General features: G+C 50.1%; 9 protein-coding genes across 9 annotated transcripts; 3 read left to right on the forward strand and 6 right to left on the reverse strand.

Moving 5' to 3' along the window:
* Positions 1–9: 9 nt before the first annotated feature.
* On the reverse strand, positions 10–2,354 carry Asppvi_004911 (putative nucleoside diphosphatase (Ynd1); the record flags this gene model as incomplete). The annotated part of the gene is made up of 4 exons (XM_043300850.1): positions 10–1,979; positions 2,052–2,178; positions 2,232–2,266; positions 2,345–2,354. The coding sequence occupies 4 exons, from the start codon at positions 2,352–2,354 to the stop codon at positions 10–12; spliced, it is 2,142 nt and encodes a 713-aa protein (XP_043156785.1).
* Positions 2,355–5,980: 3,626 nt separating this feature from the next.
* On the reverse strand, positions 5,981–8,745 carry Asppvi_004912 (lysophospholipid acyltransferase family protein; the record flags this gene model as incomplete). Its single annotated transcript, XM_043300851.1, has 7 exons — positions 5,981–6,146; positions 6,214–6,470; positions 6,523–6,834; positions 6,885–7,563; positions 7,618–7,873; positions 7,925–8,143; positions 8,208–8,745. The coding sequence occupies 7 exons, from the start codon at positions 8,743–8,745 to the stop codon at positions 5,981–5,983; spliced, it is 2,427 nt and encodes an 808-aa protein (XP_043156786.1).
* A 766-nt stretch (positions 8,746–9,511) lies between these two features.
* On the forward strand, positions 9,512–10,540 carry Asppvi_004913 (pantoate--beta-alanine ligase PAN6; the record flags this gene model as incomplete). Its single annotated transcript, XM_043300852.1, has 1 exon — positions 9,512–10,540. One exon carries the CDS (start codon positions 9,512–9,514, stop codon positions 10,538–10,540), a length of 1,029 nt encoding a protein of 342 aa, XP_043156787.1.
* A 530-nt stretch (positions 10,541–11,070) lies between these two features.
* dbp7 (putative ATP-dependent RNA helicase) lies at positions 11,071–13,365 on the forward strand (the record flags this gene model as incomplete). Its single annotated transcript, XM_043300853.1, has 1 exon — positions 11,071–13,365. One exon carries the CDS (start codon positions 11,071–11,073, stop codon positions 13,363–13,365), a length of 2,295 nt encoding a protein of 764 aa, XP_043156788.1.
* Positions 13,366–13,404: 39 nt separating this feature from the next.
* Asppvi_004915 (WD40 repeat domain-containing protein) lies at positions 13,405–14,832 on the reverse strand (the record flags this gene model as incomplete). The annotated part of the gene is made up of 2 exons (XM_043300854.1): positions 13,405–14,512; positions 14,567–14,832. The coding sequence occupies 2 exons, from the start codon at positions 14,830–14,832 to the stop codon at positions 13,405–13,407; spliced, it is 1,374 nt and encodes a 457-aa protein (XP_043156789.1).
* Positions 14,833–15,432: 600 nt separating this feature from the next.
* On the reverse strand, positions 15,433–17,704 carry Asppvi_004916 (Zn(II)2Cys6 transcription factor; the record flags this gene model as incomplete). Its single annotated transcript, XM_043300855.1, has 4 exons — positions 15,433–15,823; positions 15,875–16,039; positions 16,099–16,790; positions 16,844–17,704. 4 exons carry the CDS (start codon positions 17,702–17,704, stop codon positions 15,433–15,435), a joined length of 2,109 nt encoding a protein of 702 aa, XP_043156790.1.
* Positions 17,705–18,409: 705 nt separating this feature from the next.
* Positions 18,410–20,302, reverse strand: Asppvi_004917 (putative MFS multidrug transporter; the record flags this gene model as incomplete). The annotated part of the gene is made up of 2 exons (XM_043300856.1): positions 18,410–18,534; positions 18,586–20,302. The coding sequence occupies 2 exons, from the start codon at positions 20,300–20,302 to the stop codon at positions 18,410–18,412; spliced, it is 1,842 nt and encodes a 613-aa protein (XP_043156791.1).
* A 1,053-nt stretch (positions 20,303–21,355) lies between these two features.
* Asppvi_004918 (type 1 glutamine amidotransferase) lies at positions 21,356–22,296 on the forward strand (the record flags this gene model as incomplete). The annotated part of the gene is made up of 3 exons (XM_043300857.1): positions 21,356–21,596; positions 21,718–21,944; positions 22,000–22,296. 3 exons carry the CDS (start codon positions 21,356–21,358, stop codon positions 22,294–22,296), a joined length of 765 nt encoding a protein of 254 aa, XP_043156792.1.
* Positions 22,297–22,494: 198 nt separating this feature from the next.
* Asppvi_004919 (OPI10 family protein) lies at positions 22,495–23,220 on the reverse strand (the record flags this gene model as incomplete). Its single annotated transcript, XM_043300858.1, has 1 exon — positions 22,495–23,220. The coding sequence occupies one exon, from the start codon at positions 23,218–23,220 to the stop codon at positions 22,495–22,497; it is 726 nt and encodes a 241-aa protein (XP_043156793.1).
* Between the last annotated feature and the right edge of the window lie 149 nt (positions 23,221–23,369).

Below are 23,369 nucleotides of genomic sequence, written 5' to 3' on the forward strand. Positions count from 1 at the left end.
GCAGCGACATTAGTCTTGATCAAGGGGAGTCATATTGGGTGATCTGTGAGATCTCGTCGGACTGCCTGTCCTAGAGCGACGGCCGTTTGTGGTCGGGCCTAGCGCTACTGGAGCCAGATGGTCCCTACTCTCTGTCCTCACGACCAACCCGGCCCGATCCATGGCATTGACGCCAGAATCGGCGGTGATTCCCAACCCGATGGTCGATGTGGACGAATTGTCCAATCCGAATTTGAAACTAGGTGTGGTTGGACCGCTCCAGGTCGTTGTTCGCTTCGGAGGCATAAAGCTACTCGAATCTGTATCGGAGGAGTGTCTTCTGTCCAGAGAGCCACGACCGGAGCCTACCACACCCAGGTCAAATTCATGGGCACCGTCTTCAAGAACGCGCTCGTATGAGTGTGATCTGCGGCCAAAGAATGGTAGTTTGCCAGGAAAGGTTCTTCGCTTCCTGGGGTAGCTCGGATGAGGCGGGCCTCCACGCTTGAAGAGACTTTTGAACATGTGGTAAACCCTCAGTCGACGACTCCGACCGCAGAGGAAGAATGCAGCCATTGCAATAATAATTAAGAAAAGTAGGAATCCCGGAACCCTGCGCGAGGAATCACCATCAAAGAGCGCATCGTGCCAATTCGCAACGTGAAGCGACTCATTGTTGGGAAACAATTCGACGCTAGGATACTGGAAGTCATTGGGTACGCCTGGAACATTGCTGCCAAAGCCAACCGGGAGCATTTCTTGAGCTTCTTGAACTTCCACTGGAACCTCAGAGCTTGCATAGAGCACCATTTTACCCAGGGTCCAGCTAACTTCGGTGGAGTGGATCTTGTGAACCGCTTGAAAAGGATCAAGGAATCCTTTCTCCTCGCCATGGGCGAGAACTTCCTTGGTTCCATTGTGACCTGAACCAGTAGTATCCTCGAGACCCACCCGTGGGATACCGATGCCGTCGTGCAGCATATTAATGATCCATGAAGCCTTGAAGCAAACCTCGGCAGCCGATTCCCGGTCGACCTTCTTTCCCCATGACTGTTTTTGTATACCTTGTTCGATGGCTTCCCAATCTTGTGAACAGAACTGTTGTACCCGCTGTTGATAAGTGTTGAAGTCGTAAGCTTTGTCCTTGTGTCCCATTTCAAAGATCTCATGCGTCGTATGCCAGTACTCGCTAATACCGATAAAATGATTTACATCAAAGTCAATAGCAGGGACATGCACTCCGTGAAGAAGGCAAGGTTCATCCGAACAGGGCGCATCCTTGTCCAAAAGCGGGTATGTTTGTCGCAAGCATTCATCGAATCGCCCAGTTCCCAGCAGAGTCAACTCCGCGATGTCGTTGGTCCGGAGAGGTTTGCCGTCAACTGTGGTTCGAAATCCATTGGGGAGACAAGGGTCGGGAAGTTCCTTCGCGGTTCCAGCTGCGGTTTGTAGGGCCTCCAGATAACGTCTCCGAGCTTCGCGCACGCCAAATTCGAGCCAAGATGTCACGAAAACCCGATGCTCCTGGGTGGAGCCGTCGATGTTTCGCAGCCGAAGTAAAGTCAGGTCATTCGCGTGTTTCTCGGTCTCAGTTATATTGGGCGCAAAGGCAATCTGTGCGGATGCACCACCCATATCCAAGAACCCATAAGTATGATGGCCCTTTCCATGATCATGCCCTTTCGGTTCATCGAAGCTGCCCAGCAAATAATTGGTCGCGATCCATCCGTAGAGGGCCTCTGTGACTCCTGGGATGACCTGAATGTGCACGCCGCAATCGGGAAGCAAAAAGTCATAATTCTCGCTGGCGTAGGAGCAGATCTGTTGCAATAGAAGCTCGCGATCACGATTGGGTAAGAGTCGCATCCCAGCAGTGGCCAGTAGAAATATGGGAGTATCCTTTATCTGATCGGCAGGGATGATCTTGCGAGCATGATTGAGAAGTTCCGCAAGATGATCGGGGCCTACTGCTTCCGGCCTGTCGGCGAACGATGACACGCCTATAAGAATGCGATTGTCAGAGAGATGGATTCTGAAGGGAAAGTTCAGACATGTGCTGTGCTATAACCTACCAGGGTGTATCTTTTTCGTCCATTCCGACTTAGTTTTGATCTCCGGTAATGTTTTCAGCTCATCACCTTTTGCGTGCTTGCGAGCGATAGCGGGGTCCAACCACCGATAGACGTGCACTCGAGTCCCCTGTCTCAGTTGTTAGCAGGAAAGCAACGGCATTTCACAGTTTAGACGCTTACAGATGATCCCGCATCTAGGACGATGCCATAATGCCCTATTGTGCGACACGATGGTAAGCTGCTGCTTCAACAGCGAGGAACAAGGTAAGTTGAAAAGGGGAGTGGCGGCATACATTTGCCCATTGGAACGTGTGGGGAAAGTTGATAATATTATTATATGTCAAGCATTGCCGCCAGATTGGCGACTCTTGAAAAGCGAACGTTTGAGAAGCGACAACACTCAGTTGAGAACAGGCGTCGAAGTGAAGCAATACGATGGCATGCAACCGTAAGCTACACGGGGCGGAGAGCGATAGAGGACGGAGAAGGTGGGGAAACCTGGGGAGACGAAACCCAGGCTTAGATGAATCAAACGAATGGCCTTGCTCAAGCAAGATAAAGAGAACAGAACAAGCAGAGAAGACGACGACGCCTACAAGGAAGACGACGACAATGATGCGTACACGGTTTACCCGGAGAGGAGAGGGAAAAAAGGGCCAGAAGAAAGTTAGTTACAGGGTAACGATAAGACGAGAACGGATGGCGACAGAAACGCGACCACTCCCGTCGCCGATCGCCAGCGGGACCGTACACCGGAATACCACTAGTCCTCATTTAGAAGTGGTCTGGAACCATCTGGATATCATGAATTCATGATAAATGACTGTGGTCACAAATTGCAAATTGAGTTATCGCAGCCCGGATATAAAGTCCACAGTTTTTGAGATATAAGCGATTGAATACAATAGCATAAGGTACAACTCTCGACTGGACGCTGTACTAGTCTTTCGAGAATACGAAAATTTCAGAATGGCATACGTACTCCAGTCCCAGCCTCAGACGTTCATGCTTCCGATCTCCCACCCTCCTTTACAATCAAGACGCTGAAAATAGCCCCGAAAAATGCGCTAAAAGGCACTAAACTTACGCACTCTGGCTCGGATTGACGTAAGCTCTCCCCACTTTGCTGAGTTTGCCCGTCGCGTCATTGGTGGAACTTGACAACTTTATCTCCTGGAGTGAAACTTGCTGACAGCCGGATAGTCGACCCTGAGACGTCAAGCGTCATCTATCCACGGTTAGGCTTCATTTATGCTATACAGAGTACCTTCTTGTCGTTGTATCATCAGAAGGGCCTATGAATATGATTTGGTTCAAGGTCTTGCAAAGATTGCCCCGTCTCAGTCATGCCAGCCCGTAGCGAGTTATTTGTGGCATTCACTTCCAATCATCCATTCCTGCGGAGGGCAGCGCTCATTTCTTAGTCCTCCCACGTCCTCTGTCCAGGAACATGTAAACTTTCAATTGACTCTAGCCTACGTGCTAAATGGAATGCATTCCTCTCCACTCATCCCTCCGTGAGCCTGGGTGGTCCCCAGGATAGACCATCCACACGGTAGCACCCACCACCAACTCCACCGTTAGGGTCGTGTCAAACTTCAAATTCGCTAACCTTATTGAACCCCACCTAAGAGAACAAAGATAAGATTCCATTTGTAAGAAACAAATTATCCAGCCTACATTGCCTTCCCCGCGTGAGTTTCATCCTTTGAAACTGATGACTGTTTCGAAACCCCCGATAATGGCTGGGGTTGTCACGGTAATGCAGTTGTCCAGTAAGCTCCAGTCTCCGATCTATTCGTCCAAGAACTGAGCCTAGTCAAGTCCGATGCTTTCGGATTCCTCGTCGACCCGCAGATCCATCCTTGGGATGAACTTGAGAACGTATAGCAAGACGCAGGAGACCAGAGTCGTGTTGTGGGGTTTACGCAACGGAACCATGCCATGATCCTTTCGCTTCCCCAGCACCATTGCGTGAGCTAGGGCAGCCCAGCCGGAAGCAATGTGAACAGAACCACCACCGGCGAAGTCTAAAGAATAAAGCCAGCCGTGGCTGCTCCATGTTTAGAGCGCCACCGGGCAGTAGACCAGTGAGGCCCAGAAGAAGCTGAATATCAACGATGGCAGGATATTTCCTCGTTCAAAAGCGCCGCCGACGACGATCATCACCTGCCGTAATCAGCACACAAGTCTCATCTATCGCAGGTAGACGGGAGCACTCACCGTGTGCAGGCGCATAAAAGCAGCTGATACGGACAAAACACAATTTCAGGAAGCACTGCAGAACTTGGGGACGGCCCTACAAGAACATCTCTCATTCAAAAGTCCTTGAGAGTGCCAATGAACGGACCGCCGTCCCTGGAGTAAGTGAGAGAATGACCCCAAAACATCCATTGAAACGTCGTTCTATGCATGCTCGGTATCAACAAAGTAGTGCAGCCTCGCGAAGCAAGGAACGAACACTGCAAGGATCATCCAGGACTGGAAAATCAGAGACAAGACAGATATTCTGCCAGATAAACCACTATAAAGCAGACCGATTCCAGGCAAGATAAGCCAGACAATGAAGCTGCAGGTCATGATAAACATAGTGATACTCTAGTCCGGCATAGTGCGCATTCACGTCGATCTTGGTCGGATCACCACCTTCGGGTGTCGAGGCATCCTAGATAGGCTGTCGTCCGTGAGACATGTCAGTCATGTCCAATACACAGCGCAAAATTGCTTCACGGAGATTGGTATATATCTCACTCATACTGCAAGGATGTTCGTCTCGCAGCTACGCTTTCGCCTCCCTCTTTCTGCTCACACACGAACAGGCACACAGAGATTCGTGGCGACCAGGGCCCTTCAAAAAGGCTCTGTTACATTTATCTGTCCTTCTTTCTCGAACTCTTGGCGGTTCGCAATCACCGAAGCATGCTCCATCACGGCACAGAGCAACGAGGGCGGGCTCTCAGAGAATACTGATAATGCGTAAAGCTGCAGCTGATGCTCTTATCACCTCGGATCTTTCCTCTCTCTAGGGTAGCTGTATCAGGTTGCTCGTAACTGGAAACGCAACGCATAAGGGCCGATGGCGATCACTGGTGGTAGATAGCGAACCCCATCGGGTGTTGCACAATATGATAGGAATATAGATTGGAGCAGATTTGGACCGATTTGTAGGACTGGGCCATCCTGCATTTTATTCCTGACTTGGTAACATTAATCAGATGTGCCATTGTTGAATCGCTAACGATATATCTGCATATCAGTAGCAGAGAGATGTAGCAGCCTAAGTGTAACTGCACTATGAAGCCCAACTCTTAGCAGAAAGGAAGGAAGCATGACTGAGATCTCAATGGATTAGTCAATGAGGAAGGTAAATATGTTGGAGCATACGTATATCGGCAGATATGAGAACGTAGGAACGTAATGAAGAGAAAGGAGCGAGTGTAGGAGCGATGGAGAGTTGCTCGGGGAATATGGTCTATATTGAGAGCCAGCACCACTGAGCCCCTTATACTATGAAGCAGAGGAAATGTAGACGGCGTCTGACCTCTATCCTTCGACCTGAGGCAACCAAGACGGGCCCCATGATGGTGTGAAGCGAGCATATGGTTCAATGATGTTTTGAGGATCATAGTACAGGCTTTTGGACGGGTAGACGCAGGGACAAGCTCCAGGATTGTCACTGTTGGAGAGAGATTTTGAAGGCTAGTAAGATGGTCTTTCGTAGAATGAGATACACTTAAATGTATATGTACAACAATTAGTTACAATGCAGTGTGTATGCACACACGGAGAAAATATGCGAAATTGGAGGCAAAATGGGTACAACAACCCTATGCTGTTAGGAGGGGTATTGGCGAGAAAGCGAAGCGATCAAGAGAACGTCATGCAGCGATAATCAAAAGGATAGAATGGTACATAAGCCATCAGTCCCGTTAGAGTTTCGACGGCGTAATGACATTTCTACGCATCGTTCGTGTCGAAACATCAATGTTATTCGTCGGCTCAGGGCTTGCTGCACTCTCGAACAATTTGCTTCCGACAGTATCGGTCATTGTAAGAACGCGCGATGACACCGTGGCTCCATCCCGACGGTTTTTGCTATACCAGTGTCAGTAGAAACTAGAAAGAAACTGTAGGAGGATGGAGAAGGATAGTCTTCACTCACCCTTCACGTCTTGACTGAGCGATCAACTCGGTGAAATCCCATAGACGACCGCGGGGCAAGAGTTTGCCTGTTGCTGGGTCTCGCTCTGGGGTCCATTCAGGGGCAAGTTTGATTGTAGGACCTGTGCGAGACTCTTTGCTCTTCGCAACAAGAATGATCCCTTCTTCGGCGAAACGTTGGTAAGAATTCTTGAGCGTTTCTTTGTTCACAGCCTCAAAGTAAGAGAGATCTCCCTGGTGGTACAGGGTTTTGCCAAGCTACAGAAGGTATTAGAACCATGATGGACTAAGCGGGCTTCGAAATACTCACGATCTGCGCACTGTCTTGCGCTTTCTTTTGGTCGATCCAAACGTCCTTTGGTCCATCCAGAGGTGGAGTGAGCCCCATGAGGGACACTGCGCCAAGCCAGGCCGCCTCAATGAAAGGCCAAATAAGGAAACAATAGAAGTCGTAGTTCTCTCTTCCGCGCTGACGCTCAGCGTCACTAAGTTCGACAGAGAGTGGCTTCCCGGAGGAATCTCTGCAAACCGTAATGACTTCATCCTTCTCTAGTCCTTGAAGTGTTTTCTCGAGGTTAGTTGTCAAGCCCTCAGGAGGGAAAATGAATTCACCGCGGAACAGCTGCGGAGAGTCAGTATCTTCACGTCCGTTGTAAACCATGGCAAGCTTACCTGCGATAGGAAAGAGACCTGTTTGAGAAGATCTTCAAAGGAAAGACGTTGGTGTGCAGGACCACCACCCTGTTTGACCCTTGTGTACATAGCCGCAGAGACAAGTGCTTCCGTTATGAACAAATGGATTGTCATGTTGCGGTAGAATGAGAGCTGGAAGCGGTCTATAGCATAAAAGGTAGGCTCGGCCAAACCGGTTACCTCACCCACGAGCTTGGGGCCCAGGACTTCCAGAGCACGATCTACAACGAGCTCAGTGGGAGACCGATAGAAATGAGCAACACGCCCTCCTTTCGCTCGGACCCGTTCACAGAGCCATTCGACACGGCGCACCAGCTCTCCCTTGCCAACACCGCGACCACGGAGAGTCAATAAAACAGTACCAACAAGAGCAGTTGGCATCATCACGGACACATTGTTGATATCAGAGAGAACTCGGTATCCGAGCGTTCTCAGAATGCGCCCTCTTTCTGTGTAGCTGAGTTTCTGGCCAAACTTTGCGTCGATCTGGTTGGGCAACCGACTCAGTTGCTGCGTGAGGAACTCTCGGAGGCTCCATGGCTCATTGAACCGAACATCGACCCGCCCCAACTTTAATGACAGAACAGAAGACGACGAAAGGAGGTCAGCCAAATTTTCTTTTCGCTTCGGCTGGCCAAGGAGTTCGCTAATATACGACCTAATTAATGCGTCAGAGGTGTGATAGGGAACCATATGTTCTGGGGTGCCATACTCGGTCTCGATGACCTTGTCATACTGCGTGCTCACGGGACAAATAATGGTGTCTTCAACACGTCCCGACAGCACGCTGTCCACGATGAAATTCAGAATACCGAATTTCGGTGACAAAAGCTTGCCCGTCCGTGATCGTCCCCCTTCAATGAAGCATTCGAAATTAAACCCTTTCTGCAAAAGAGTATCGATGTATGCCTGGACGACGGTATGGTACAATGGGTCGTTCCCGAAGCTTCTCCTGATCCACATAGCGCCTGAAATGGTTAGCTGCGATGGCAGAGAATTGCCGTGATGATGGACTGTACCTGCGTGCTGTAGGAAAGGGCCCAGTAAAGGGATGTTGAGATTGTCACCGGCCACGACGATCGGCAAGCCAATTCCCAGACGATAGCAAATAAGCTGCAGTGACACGTAGTCTACATGAGACTTGTGGCAGGGCAGAAAGACGATAGATTGCTTCTTCTTTGCTGCTTCCTGGGCAACCGATCGCAAGCGCAGAACTTCCTCGCTGGATACGTGGATTCCTGGAACAAAAAGGTCAACATCTGCAGTTATCACACAGGAACACAGTTTTAGAGACACCCTCACCCTGATGATAGGCTCGTGTGAGCAGTTGCGTGGCAAAATAGTATGCCCCTCGGATAAATGTCTTACTCTCCATCTTGCAGATCATATTATCCATCATTGTATCAACAACCTCCTTCAAATTGCTCTCGATCTCAGCCCGGCGCTGCTTTTTCTTTTTCGATACAGGGACCTGGCCTATCTGTAGAAGCCCTTCCTTTTCCTCTACCGCCAGGCGCAGCTCTGCTAACTCTTTGACCTTAGCTTGTAGAATTGGACTGGCAAGGATGCTCGACTTAATTCTTTCCGAGAACCCCGGGTAAAATATAGGCTGTCCGATCACATCGTTGTATGCGCGCCATCCTGTTCCCGACATGTAGAGGCTAACTTCTCGCAAGAAGTCGAAAGGATTCTCACGAAAGCGCGCCATATGAGAAACGAGGTTGCGCTCCGTGATTGGGCCATCCTGAGGTCCCCCAGTATACCCGCTTGGATGAATTGTTACCTTATCACCAACAATCTCCAGGTCGGGGGCCTCCATGGGCGCCTTTTCCACAGGCATCGTGAATCGGAGCTAAGGTGATTGTTGCGGGGAAGGGGAAGTAAACGATCGTGATCGAAGAAGCGAAACGCCGGTCCTAATCGCATCTAATCGGGCACGAGAGGACGGAGAAGGTCAGACAAGTCGTCGTCCGTCAGATGATTGGTAAAAAACATCCAGAGCCATGACCGAGCCTGGATAGTTATACCCCTGCCCGCTATGCGTCTTCCCAACAAAAGCCCGCAGATCTTCCGCTGGACTCTCTGACACTTGGGGTTACTTTCCCCAGAATACCTCGGATATTAGTCATGTGATATATGTCATACCATACCATAATTACCATCCGGTACACCGTACGGGTCTGGAATACACAACACTAAGCCCGATAAGGTAAGCGACAGGGAAAAAAGAGCTAAGAGGCTCAAAAGGATGAGGTCAACGCAGCAGCCACCAGCACGACCATCGAACACAGCAGGCATTCAAACAATCAGAGAGCATGACTGCCCTTGTCAATGGCCTCATCCCACTCTGGAAGTTTCATTATATGAACGTCAGGCTGTTTAGTGGTGCCTGAACCGTCGTCGCTGCTCCACAGCGGGACTTCACCCTACTGCACAACCCTGGAGTCCTTGATCCACTGACCATCATAAATACGGCGCAGCCATGTCGCGTTGGCTGAGAGCTTTCTCGAGTATGACTCCCTTTGTTTCTGTGACTGGAGAAGCGTGGTGCACTTTCTGACTTTTGCCTGTCTTTGATAGCTACAACGTCGTTGTTCAATTCCACAATGGCTTCTCGCCAGCGCTCGTTCGAAGTGTTTCGCGATGTAGCCCCCCTCCGAAAGATGCGCCGACAACTGCTACTGTCGAACCGGACTGTAGGCCTCGTTCCCACAATGGGGGCTCTGCACGAAGGTCATCTCTCGTTGATGCGACAGGCAGCGGCGGAGAACACCGACGTCTTTGTCAGTATCTACGTTAACCCAACTCAATTCGGAGTCAATGAAGATCTAGCGAGCTACCCTCGTACATGGGACAGTGACGTGGCGAAAATGGAACAATTGAACGAAGAATTGACTCGTCAGGGTGAAAATTTTGGTCGTATTACGGCTATTCTCGCGCCTACGTCCAAGGTCATGTACCCTACATTGCCGCCATCATCCGAGGTAGACGGTGACGGTTCATTTGTCACAATCACCCCCATTTCAAAGAAGCTGGAAGGTGCTTCCCGTCCCGTCTTCTTTCGCGGAGTTGCCACAGTTTGCATGAAGCTCTTTAATATTGTCTGCGCCGACCGCGCATACTTTGGGCAGAAAGACATTCAACAAACGGTCGTGATCAAGCGGATGGTGAAGGACTTCCATATCCCTACGGAGATCAAGATTGGTGCTACTGTTCGCGAAAAGGATGGTCTAGCAATGAGTTCGAGGAATGTTTACCTGGGGTCGAGAAGACGTGCTGTTGGTCTTGTTCTCTTCAACGCCTTGAAAGCAGCTGAAGACGCATACCTGTCTGGCAAAACCAACCGAAGCGATATTTTGGATGCCGCCAATCGGATGACACAGAAGGTACTCGGCGAGCAGCAGGCTTTGAAGCCCTCAGAAAGGGCGCTTTTCGAGGTTGATTATATCTCCCTCGCGGACCCTGACACTCTGGATGAATTGGAGGTCGTTGATCCCTTGAGAGGTGCCATCTTGAGTGGCGCAATCAAAATGGCTCCTCTAGAGGAGTCAAATCCCGGTGAAGATTGTGGTCTTGGTGATGGGAAGGTACCTGTACGGCTGATTGACAATCTGATCTTGACAACCCGGGTTTGACCGTTCCCCAACGTCCCTCAGCTCATACCTCTGGCGCGACCATATTGGATGCCCTTCTACATCTCTTATCTGGGGTTGGAATAACATTTGTATATGCACAGGCAGCAGGCCCTGTATTAAGCCGAAACTAGCACATATTCAACCAAACACGCGTTTGCATTATGAAGCTCGAAAGATAATTCCCATCATTGATCGCAAGTCCAGCCAAGCTTGACTGCTCGAGGACATCGCCCTCAATTGCATGCACACAATCAKAAATCGAGAACTGTAGCTCGTTATTTTCCAAAATTAAGACACCAATATTTCAATCTACCTACCATTATATAATTAATATACAAGTAGACAGCAACGTGAGCATCATGATCAAAACGTGGTGCCAAAACAGGAAACTAGGGCAGCCTCTCAGGGCTCGGAAGCAAATCGGCCCGAGAAAATTTCCCTGTGCAGTAGAGTCTTTTCCCGCATATCCAAAGCAAGACGGCAATGACTGATAACAATCGGCTGTGCATTCCAGCCCAACAAATCTCCTCATGGCGGACGACGGCTTGCTCCTGAACTTCTCGCTCGGTGATAACAACATCATCCAACTAGAAACAAAACTCAAGGGCGGAACATGGCGGGACCGGCTCAGCGCAAAAAAAATCGCCAAGCACCATGCCAAAGGCCCCAGGAAAGCCGGCGACGAAGACAGTGCACCTAGAGCCCCGCGCAACCCTAATAGAATCGAAGTACCTTCGTCGCGACCAACCAAGAGACAGAGGACAGATGGAGGCGACAGCGGAAAGCAACAGTCGCACGCGCATCCGCATTCCAACCAACCTCGCCAATTCATTTCGTCGTTGTTCACGAAAAATCCGGAACCGCAGAAAGCCGAAGAAGTAAAGGAAGAAGGGCACGTGGAGGACGCCAAACCGACGAACGCGCCGCTCATCGATGAACTTGACACGTTTACGAATCTGGGTCTTTCGCCAAATCTGGCCGCACATCTTCTTACGAAACTGGAGCTGAAGGCTCCAACGGCTATTCAGAAGGCGTCTATCTCGCAGCTTCTGAAGGAAGATGGGGATGCTTTTATCCAAGCGGAGACTGGATCTGGAAAGACGCTGGCGTATCTTCTCCCCTTGGTGCAAAGGATCATGGCTCTCTCGAAGCCTGGCGAGCAAACTGGAGCGAATGCAACGGACGCAAAAGGCCAGCMTATCGTACACCGCGACAGTGGCTTGTTCGCCATCGTTTTGGCCCCTACTCGTGAGCTGTGCAAGCAGATCTCTGTTGTGTTGGAGAATTTGCTGCGATGTGCGCATTGGATTGTGGCGGGTACTGTCATTGGTGGTGAGAAGAAGAAGTCAGAGAAGGCCAGACTACGGAAAGGGCTCAATATCCTTGTGGCTACGCCTGGACGACTGGCAGATCATCTGGATAATACACAGGCATTGGATGTAAGCAATGTGCGGTGGTTAGTGCTTGACGAAGGTGACCGATTGATGGAGCTTGGTTTCGAGGAGGAGATTCAGGGCATAGTGAAGAAACTCGACGCACGACAGCGTCCCAGCCGCATACCCGGCGTTCCTACGCGGAGGACTACAGTTCTTTGTTCTGCGACGCTGAAAATGAGCGTACAGAAGCTTGGTGAAATCAGTTTGAAAGACGCAGTCCACATCAAAGCAGACCCAGAGGACGAGGATGAGAAAGCCAGGAATGCTAGCAAAGATGAAGAATCCGCCTATCGGGTGCCCGCCCAGCTCAAACAATCATACGCCGTCGTTGCGGCAAAGCTGCGCCTGGTCACGCTCACTGCTTTCTTCAAACGCACATTTATGAGGAAGGGATCAGTCATGAAGGCTATCATTTTTGTCTCCTGTGCTGACTCTGTCGACTTCCACTTCGAAGTATTTACAAGGAAACAAGAGAAGGAGAATGGCGACGAGCCGAACGATACTGAGAAAGCAGAAGACAAACCTCCATTGTCGCCTCATGGTACCATAGCACCTGCCACTGCTTTTTCGAATCCGTCAAATCCGGTGACTTTGTTCCGACTCCACGGATCCTTACCTCAGAACGTCCGAACTTCTACTCTCGGAGCGTTTTCGAAGAACCGCGAAGCATCTGTCCTGATCTGTACCGATGTTGCCTCTCGTGGTTTGGATCTGCCAAACGTTGATCTGGTTGTGGAGTATGATCCAGCATTTAGCGCGGAAGACCACTTGCACCGAATTGGACGTACAGCTCGTGTAGGCCGTGACGGCCGGGCATTAATCTTCCTTCAGCCTGGATGCGAGGAAAATTATGTCGAGGTTCTCAAGAGGGGCTATCGCGACGGCGGAAAGGCGCTTGCTCGCGTAGACGCCAACGATATTCTCAAGCGAGGATTTAGCGGCAATGTCGAAACCGGAAACAAGGACTGGGAGACAAAAGCGACGGATTGGCAGTGCGAGGTTGAACGGTGGGCGCTGGAGAAGCCGGAATACCTCGAGAAGGCTCGGAGAGCCTTCCAATCGCACATCCGTGCGTACGCCACACACATCGCCGCCGAACGGAGCATGTTCAACATCAAAGAGCTTCACCTGGGACATCTCGCCAAGGCATTTGCACTGCGTGACCGTCCCAGTAAGATCAATGTACCCGGTTTACGCCAAGGAAAGGAGGAGACGAAGAAGGACTTCAAGGCTGAGAGGAACTCTGCCGCTGGAAAGAAGAGAAAGGCTGGTGGTGCAGATCTTGTTGATGATATACCGTCTGCCAACAATACGGCAACGGCAGCCCAGAAGATGAGGGCTAAGATGAAAGAACACATGGCTGGAGCAAGCGAGTTCAACCTTGCCTAGCCTGTGCTTCAGCTGTATATAGAAGAGCGGTGACTCATTTCAGTAGATATCCCATAATGAAATCTTACCATCTTTTGACCCAGCAGCCAACCAGTGAGTGGTTTGCACCTTTCGGTTTCTCTGATGCTGCACAGCTGCGAGTGTGTAGGCATTATCCTCTCGTGTTGTAACTTGTTGATGGCCGTCGTGCGAATCATTCCCGACTCCTTCGGCGCTTGAGTCGTCCGTAGGCGAATCATTTGGTTTTGCTAGAGCAGGGACCTCCGCGAACCCAATCGTATAACATCCCTCTTTATGCCATTTCAACACTGCGAGTTCCTTCATGGTCTTGCACGAGTACACCCGTATCCTACTATCCCAACCCGCCGTCGCAAAAATCTTCCCATCAGATCGAATGCGGATACCCTGCTGGCCCGCATGTTTGGTATTAACCGTCTTCAAAACTGCCTCCTCCGGCCGATTTATCGATGGGTGGCCACCGTAACCCAAGCGTGGAGTAGGATGCTTCACCAGCAACGCGTCAGCAGACGAGGAGAGGAAGTAATTCCCCGGAGGGCAGACGTCGATAGACAAGACCGGTTGGCTATGAGGCCGACAGGCATAGAGCTTCTCCCACTTCCAGGAAGCGGTAGTCCCCTGTAAGATATCGTGTTCATTAACAAGACCTCGCCGGGCAAAAAGCATGACGTGCCCATCTTCGTACGCCGATGCAACATACAGATCCCCAGGCGGTCCCGTGAACAAATGAGCAGCCATGACCATTCCGGTATCCGTAGTGGTATCCGCGGGAATGGTGCACACGCGCCTTTCGAGTGGAAGGTGGAACAGATCGATAGCTCCTGAGTTCAGGGCGTTAGGAACCGCTATCAGCGCAGGCGACCGGGGCGCGCCTTGCGGCGTATCATCTGCTGATTCTTCCTTCGCATTGGCGCCTTGACTGTTCTCCGCACACGCGCTCTCTGTTAGAAAGAGCAGCGAGAACGCACAGAAGTTCAGCGCGTTCACGGGAAGAGAATGCACGAGCCATGGCTGGCTGGCGGTGTTTGCTGGAGCTCCGTCGCCGATATCGACGGGCAGAGTTTTCTGAAGAACTTCTTCGTCCTGTCGGCGGAATCTCCACACTCGCAGTTTATGATCTCTTCCATGTCTGAGCCGTCTCGTTAGCCATTTTGTTTGACACCGGAATTAGGCACGCGCATACGTATATACATCTGTTTCTGCTCTCGCAGTGGAACTAAAACCCTTGACTTCAAGAATTGCCCCTTCGTGCGCTTTCCATGCGGCCACTGGACGTTTCATCACCAGGTCCCAGACAACTATCCATCCATCCGCGTCGGCTGAGATTAGCCGCAGATTCTGGTTGAACAGATGCAGCGCATGTATTGGGGCTGCATGTCCGCGAAGGATATAGATAGGTGTTGCTGGAGGTCGGGTGGCCTGGTTAGCGAGCTCGCTGGTTTCGCTCATTTGTTCGTTAAAATACACAGAAGTATCAGGTCAAATGATTCCGGCAAGTATTTTCTTGAATTTGATGCTCTCTATCCGTACTGCATGCTGGTGCGTCGATGGAGAAAGAACCGGAGACACGAAGTTCTACGGAATAAGCAAGGCTTGGCACTCTTTCATCCACACAACGCTTCAGAGGGAATAGGGAAGAGCGCAGAGGCAGGCATTACGATGATTAGGAGAACCACTGAGAAAAAGAAGATTAGCTGAATACATTCTGTTTTGTAAGGGGTACTTTGCCGGATGCCCACATCAATGAAGAAGAGTTAGGAAATCCTTTTGTTTATCTCGTCTATACAAGACATAAGGTACTGAACCCCATGAAGCCGCAAATATACACCTCCAGAACGCTAGTGTACAACAAGCAAAATTACATACATCACGACATCGGATCGCAGCTTGAGAAACAATAATTATACCAGCATTGAGAAAAGCACATTGAAGTCAAAAATCGCAGAGAAACCTTCGTGGTATCAACGTGAGAAACGCCCAGTGACTGAATCGAGATAAAGCTCCAGAAAGAAATGCCAAAACTCCGTCCGGTCAACCGACGTATCTAAATCAGAACAAATCGTATGAGAAGTCATCTATAGGATGATGAGGCGCAACGTAGTATTCCTGGTAAGGATGATTTTCCATTGAGAAATCCGCATAAGCCATAATCGGATTGATGGCACCGGGTGGACATCGTAAGTCGGCCGTATCGGGTGCATGCAAAGGGTTGTGACCATCGAATAGTGAGATGGTCTCGGTGGGAACAGATGGAACTTCCTGTTGATGAGGAATTTGCCAACCCCAGGCTTGCTGGAGGTCATTCCGGATATGTTCAGCGCGCCAGCCGGTCTCCTGGACGATCCTGTCGAGTATCTTGATCACTTCTTCTTGAGCCTCCTTCGTCACCAAACATTCCGCCGCAACAGCTAAAAATTGGATGGACAGGCCAGCAATGCCGCTGGTCAAAGTCAGTCAAAAGCACTTCTCAACTGCCCAGGAGCCTCCATACCGATCTTTGACGTGCGCCACAATGCCACAGATATCATGCGCATGAAGCTGCTGCATGTGCTCCATTTCGGAACTGAATTCAGATTGCGAGAGACGAAGTCTGGCGAGCATCAACCGTGACACATGGTAAAATAATCGAGCGACTATCGCGGATCGCTTGATCAACCTTTTTGAAAATGGGTCAGTGAATATGTTCTGTAGAGCAATGAAAGCCAGTAGACCTACCAGATCTCAGGAAATTGTGATTTGGATCTGGTTTGCCACGGATGAAGATAGCCGACAGGCATCATGGATCGTGGTGCAGCTTTCGCCCACTGATCACACCAATCGTTGTATGTATTCCACTCCTCCTGGAAGTTATTTGGTGAATTATTCGAGGTCTGAGAATGAGATATAGAGGAGCGAAAATTTGCGATTTTGGCACAGATATAAACCATACGATGGGTCCACATTTCTTCGTTGCCCGCGATGCTGGGCTCCGCTGGTTCCATAGTCATCTTTACACCCCAGGTATCAGGATCCCAGGCCAAGGCCCAGTTGTAGCGCATGCAAATGAGCAGCTCCATGCCAACGTTGAGCCAGAAACAGGCACCGCCCAAGCCTGGGGATCTTGCATCCCAGTGACATTCCTTAATGAGCGCTCTTGCCCCTGCAATATGATTCATGTCCTGAATCGAGCGGGAGCTCATTAATTCGTATACATTGAGGACGACAGCGGTTGTAGCACAGAGTGCAGAATCACGATCCGGATCTTGCAAGGAGTGGAGTAGGTCTCGGGAAGCTATGTCATGAAAGTACGTCGCCTTCTCTTCGCCGTACGCAGGATTGACCAGATACAGGTGTCGAGCACCGCACGCCATAAACGCTTTCAGAAGCATAGGCTCCTCCAATGCGTGAAATGGCAAGATTTGGGTGAACTGGTCAAAGTCAGAAGCAAGAAAGCGATGATTTACAATGCAGGAGCCCTTACATGCTTGGCTGCATCCATAGAATCCATCCATAGCCCCACCTCCTCGACGAAGGCCCGCAACAGCAAGATATCTTCGGGGTCGTTGAGATATACACGGTCATTCGAGTCCTTTGATCCAACCTTCGCGGACTTGAACGGGGCGTATGAAGCACTCTGATCAGGGAAGACCGAATAATCTGACGAGAGCGCATGACCGTCGAAGGTACCGCTTTGATCAGGCAGCGAAATCTGAGTGATTCCAAACAGCGAAGGCATGCTGTCCATCGAGGATAGAGGCATCGAAGGACTTATCAGAGAGGGATATTCTGACGGCAAAGACAATTCCAAAGAAGGTTCCATTCCCGGAAGAGGATATCTCTCGGCTCCACCCACATACTCCGACGCGATGACCCTGGATTCATCCCGGAAAGTGACGGATGCGCCAGGAGGGCGAGGGACACAGTGTGGAGGCGCCACGGTCTGTGTATCGATAAAATTCAAACGAACACCACGTCTGCATATTCTTCCCGATTTGCGACAATTCTGACACCGGTGCGAAGTCTCGTCGCATTTCAGATGGCGCTCGCGACATGTCAGACACCCCGTACGGACACGCTTCGGTTTGCCGCCAACGATTCTTTTCCGTCTTTTGCTCAATACACGTGGTGTGCTCGCTGGCGAATTCGTCGAGGTTGGCACTTCACTCTCCTCGAAGAGGCTGGTATCTGGCGCATCGTCTTGGGGCGCTTGACCGGCCAGTAGTTCAGGCTCAGCGGTGTTTGAGTCGATAGTATCACTGTTCGCATTCCCGTCCCGAGAGAGTGGATCAATCGAAATGTTCCGCCTCGACAGTGGAAAGGCAGTGTTGCCGGCAGAAGCCATGTCAAGTCGTGCTAAGTCGTTCGAGCACTTCCTTCACTGACCAGGAACCGTCCCACAGCACACGAGAACGAGAATAAGAGACCTTGTATATCACCTCCATAGGATCCATACCTGGACCATTCTGTTGTAGCCACTGGGCTGAGTCTCCAACGTCGTGCAGTCGCGTAGTCTAATGCCACAAAACCATTAGCTTGTGATAATCACTACTGGCGTCATGACACCATAATTTTCCGGGTCCTTGTCTTACAGAATACAGAGCAGAAAAATCTCTGAGCAATTGTGTAGAGCAAATCAGTGCATAGTGCTGCTGCTGGACGAAGGGTCGAAGCGAAGATTTGCGGGGAATGTGAGATTTGGTGACTAAACCATGGGGGCCACTTGCTTTACCCCAAATTGATACTGAAGGCTTATCTGATTCGGACGACCACGAAGTTTTGAGCTACAGAGTGGAATGAGTCTATTGAGATGCGATAATTCAACATAGTTAATTGCTTTTGATGATTTTACGGATTGAACATTTTATTGCTGAACCCAGCCTGGAACCCATTTACCGTTTTATATATGCGTGTTATGCGAATTTTTCTTCCGCCGTCCCCCATAGCGTCTAGACTTCCTGGAAAAGCCAAATTTGGTATATAAAGATTAAGAGAATACTTACAAGTTTTTGAAAAGATCAAGCCGAAGCTTTAACAGGCTCGCGGCTGACTAGGACGAGGCCTTGCTACCTAACCTAGGTAACCGGATACGAATGTGCATCATGAACATGATCGCTCCCCAGATGGCTGCGGAGAAGAAAGTCACACGGAGAGCCGCAGCATATGCCTCAATCACTGGGTTACAATTAGTATCGGTGTCTCACATGTGGTGTTGGAAACACTAACCTTGCTGCTGATGCATTGGATCCAGGTTAGCAATAGCTTGAACCGATTTGCGGACGAGGAGAATGACGCTCTCTTTGTCGGGACCGGTGACCAGTTCGTCGAGCTGATACACAAGTGTATTCTGGAATATCCAGCTGCTCGTCGCCACACCCATGACAGATCCCAGATTTCTAAAAAGGCCCAGAGTTGTCGTAGCTACAGCCTGCTCTTCCTGTGCGCTTGTAGCCAGTACGGATACCATCAGTGAGGGAAAGGAGAAGCCCTGACCGAGACTGGACAGAGAGACACAGATCATCGCGACTAAATCGGGAGTGTCTTTACCAATCAAAGCCGCAGCACAACCTCCGATCAAGAGGAAGAGGCCGCCAACGAGCATTGTCGGCTTGAGACGCTTGGTCCAAGTGATCAAGAAGCCCGTCGACACGCTAGAAACTGTGACAGCGAGAGTAGCAGCGACCAATCTGAGACCAGAATCGGTGGGACTTGCCAATTTGACCGCCTGGAAATACAGCGGAGCATTGAAAATCATAGTGTTGATCGAGATTGATCCGAAGAAATTTCCAAAAATAATACTTGCACGAGGTTGCTTTGACAGGAGTGATATTGGCATCACCGCTCGTTCAACGTTCCGTTCATATCGCACAAAGACCACGGCTAGAACAATTGATAAGGCTAGCGATGAGATCACGAGGGGGTGAGTCCATTCGAACACATTACCACCTAGGTTGAGACCCATGATCAAAGCAGTCACTGTAACTACGAGTATGAAGGACCCTGTCAAGTCGATGCTTCTGATCAATTGAGACACACTCATCCGTTCCGCTTTTGCTCTCTTCAGCCCCAGGTCTGCTGGAGTTGTCCAAGCTGCGACAATGAAGTAAACGAAGATGAAAGGCAGCTGCACGACGAACGCACCTCTCCATCCCACATGATCACACAGGAAGCCACCAAAAGCAAGCCCAAGGCAGCCCCCAATTCCGAGGACGAGGTTGATGTAGGACTGATACAACCCTCGGTACTCGATGCGCACAAGGTCGCTAGACAAGATCATCCCCATAGAGAAAACACCACCAGCTCCGAGGCCACAGACAGCACGGGCAGCGATGAAACTTCCAATACTTTGCGCTGCTGCACACCATGCTGTGGTCACGAAGAAAATAGCAATGGCAAAAAGATAGACCGGTTTTCGGCCGAACGCGTCCGATATGCGCCCAAAAAGTGGAAGGAAGGCAGTCGATGTCAAAAGAAAAGCGGTCGAAAGCCATGATGCAGAGTTGGAGGCATGAAAATGCGACGTGATGACGGGGTGGCTAGAGGCCATTAAGGTCGAGTCAAAGAATCCAATCAAATAACCCAATAGAATCCCGGAGAAGATGAGCCAGAAGCGCATGGGTGATACGCCGATAAATCGGGAGGCATAATCATCTTTATCCGCATTAGGCACAGGAGGAATATGCTCTAGGCTCGGTTCGATATCAGGACCCTGAGGTAACGAACTGACTCTGGCGAGGTTGAGAAGGGCTTCCTCATCGTCGGCTGTGAAAGCAGTCGATGTTGGAACTGCGGCGCTCTCGTCTAATGCTGAATAGCTCCCCGCATCAGAGTACAAAAGTGGGTGTGAAGATTTCTTTTGGAGCAGAGGTGTTACTTCATCAATGTCAGGGCGCTCTCGCTGTGCAGGCGGTAGTGTTCCGCCCGACCCTTGAGCGCCAGCCATTTGTAGGAGACTTGTATAGAGAAATGGATGTCAAGAGTAGTGATGCAAAATGAGTAGATCAAAGTTTTTTCGCCACTGGCATAAGGTGATCGCCGGGTTCTAGAGCCTTGATGGAAAAGTTCAGCATGGCGCGGAGTCAGTATGCTCCTGACCTTCAACAAGAAGGAACTTCCAGTCTTATACGAGAGGGTGGTCAAGAATGGGTTTAGCAAGAGACGCTAATGCATAGGTAGTGTTGGAGTATCTGCAAGCAGGCGTTATTGAAATGACTCTTACAGTACTCCACAAGATCTGAGGCCTTGATCGAGGGGTTGATAAGGTAGATTAACTGACTAGTTAGTGCATCTGTCGTATTAATGACTCAACATCTTTATTATTAATATTCAACATGTCCCGTGTCGACTACAAATGAAGAATTGTGTACTCTATACGGAGTATGTAGTATCAGTTGGACGGACAAGGCGCCCATTGATTACCTTACCTTACCCAGTTAACTACCCCTCCGCTGGTATGTTTCTGTCTGTTTACACTCATCCAATCAGAAACCCCCAAGCTCTCCAATTGAATCTCTGACTTTATTGCCGATTGGTCTAAAATGAGTCATCCACCCGCAACTACCGTACATCCGTTTGCAGCAATGGAAGTCCGAATGGAGCTATCTGGCTGTTGCTTCTTAGTTCCAATGTCAATCTCAACTGCCTCTGGGCAAGATTGATAGACTCAATATGAATGAGCAAAGTCCAGACATGGTAAACTCGACAATGCACAATTTCATGACAACATGATGCCATAGTGTCGGGCAATGGCGAGCATTTTCCCGGACAGGAAAGGCGGTGTCCTTTGATAAGGGAGTGAGGGGAACTGATAAGAAATGCCACTGTGCAGCTTAAGAGACCTGTCATTTCATCATTACAAAAACAGATAATCGTTCTTGATAGACCTGAAAAAGTGTACCTTTTTGCATTTTAAATTTCTCAGAATCTATACAGCATTGAGCCGAGATTCAAGAGCATACTATTCTTAAATCCAATTCTGCAACTCCTCAGCACAACAATGCGTTCTCCGCTGCGAATCGCCATCCTCGAGTGCGACGCCCCGCCAGCCGATTCAAATGCAAGATATGGCGGATATCACGGTATCTTCTCGTTCCTCCTCAAAGAAAGCGCGAGAGCACTGGGGCAGCCAGACAAATTAGACCCAGAGACGGGTCTCGATATTTCACGGTGGGATGTCGTATATGCACAAGAGTATCCTGGATTAGAGGATGTCGATGCAATCCTCTTGACCGGATCTAGTAAGTAGCCATATCTTGACACACTGTGGTCTTGATCCTTGGTTCTACATCCACGAATATGCGACTGGACCACTTGGGTCCGCGTGAGTTTGTTTGTACCCTCTCTGACTCATCCTTGCAGAGTACAACTCCTTTGACGACGACCCGTGGATTCTGAAGTTGGTCGAATATACAAAACGAGCTATAGATGATCAGCGTGTAAAGATCATAGGAGTCTGCTATGGGCATCAGATCATCGGACGTGCGCTCGGATCCAAAGTTGGCCGAAGTGACGCGGGATGGGAGGTTGCAGTATGCGACGTGGATCTGACAGAGCAGGGAAAGAAGTTGTTCGGAAAGGATAAGCTCGTAGGTCATCCTTTCAACCATGAGGGCGAACGTATCGCGATACTGACAATTACAGCACATTCAACAAATGCATCGCGACATCGTATTCGACTACCCACCGAACGTCGTTCCACTTGGGTCTTCCCCTCGCTGCGCAATACAGGGGATGTATAGACCGGGGCATTTTATCACTGTTCAGGGTCACCCAGAATTCAGAGAAGATATTGTGTCGGAGGTTGTCAAGCTACGGATGTCGACGGGTATCTTCTCCAAAGAGCAAGGCGAGGATGCACTGAGTCGAGCAGCGAAGGATCATGATGGGGTTGCCATTGGCGTTGCTTTCCTGAAGTTCTTGCTTGGAGACATTCAATAGATCTGGGTGAGTGATAGCTGTACGTAAAGTTGAGTATGTCAAAAGATATAGACTTTTTTTGATGTTCGACCACTACATGGAGATCAGATGGTCTGTTTCATTTTCTTCGTGACTCCACAGGGAATGATGAAACATGCTTTGCATGGCCAAAAGCTCTGTTACCTCCAAACTTCTCACACAACTGTAACTACCCTCGAATCACCCACTAGCTCCAGGATCCTCACGCTCGAGAAATGTCGGGTCCATATCTACCCTTCGCTCAAACTTCGCCCACCAATCCTGAAAGCTTTTCAGAGATACAACCTCCTGACCCTTATTACTTGGATCGGACGATGCAAAGCTTGCCAGGAAATTGAACGCATTTCCGATAATGCGCTGCGCCAGGACCTTCGTTGTAAGACCCTTCTGCTGCCGCTGCTCCGGTGACTGACGCACCAGATCCGTCGACGTCCCCGACGAGGCTATTTCTGCCTCGAGCGCCGCAACCTGCGGCGCAACAGACTGGACCGGCTCGATGGAAATACCCAGCGTTACCATACCGTTCGTTGGCGCGGCACCAGTGGCACCACCAGTGCCTTCGTCTAGCATCTCATCCTCCTCTTCGGCTTCTGAGCGGCGGACCGGTGTTGGTGAGGAGCCGCCTTGGACTTTGAAGACTGCGGAGGGTTTCTCGTTGGCTAATGCGCCGATGAATCGGAACTGCGGGCCATTGGGTGAAGGGGTGGATTCGGGTAATTGGATGTAGATTGCTGCGGCGGTGTCTTGCGGGAGGACCGTGCCCGGCAAGAAGAACACGACGACTTCTGTGAAGGGAGGGTTGAAAGGGAATGTGAAGGCGAATTTCGTGGCCTGGCCATTGGGCTGTGCATCTACCGCAACAATGTCTGTTAGGCAGGGCCTGCCGGGGACGATGACGGAGAACATGGCGGGGGAGGGAACAGCGGTAGGGAACGATTGGGTCAGCTTATGTATGGTGCTGACGTATTAAATGCATGTAGCGGGGTATCAGAAGTGATAATTAATCGTAGACAGCCGTGTCAAGCCACCGGCTCAAGGATGATATGTGGCATTCT

Source organism: Aspergillus pseudoviridinutans (genome assembly GCF_018340605.1).
Source record: "Aspergillus pseudoviridinutans IFM 55266 DNA, scaffold_3, whole genome shotgun sequence".
In the NCBI taxonomy this organism is placed as follows: domain Eukaryota; kingdom Fungi; phylum Ascomycota; class Eurotiomycetes; order Eurotiales; family Aspergillaceae; genus Aspergillus; species Aspergillus pseudoviridinutans.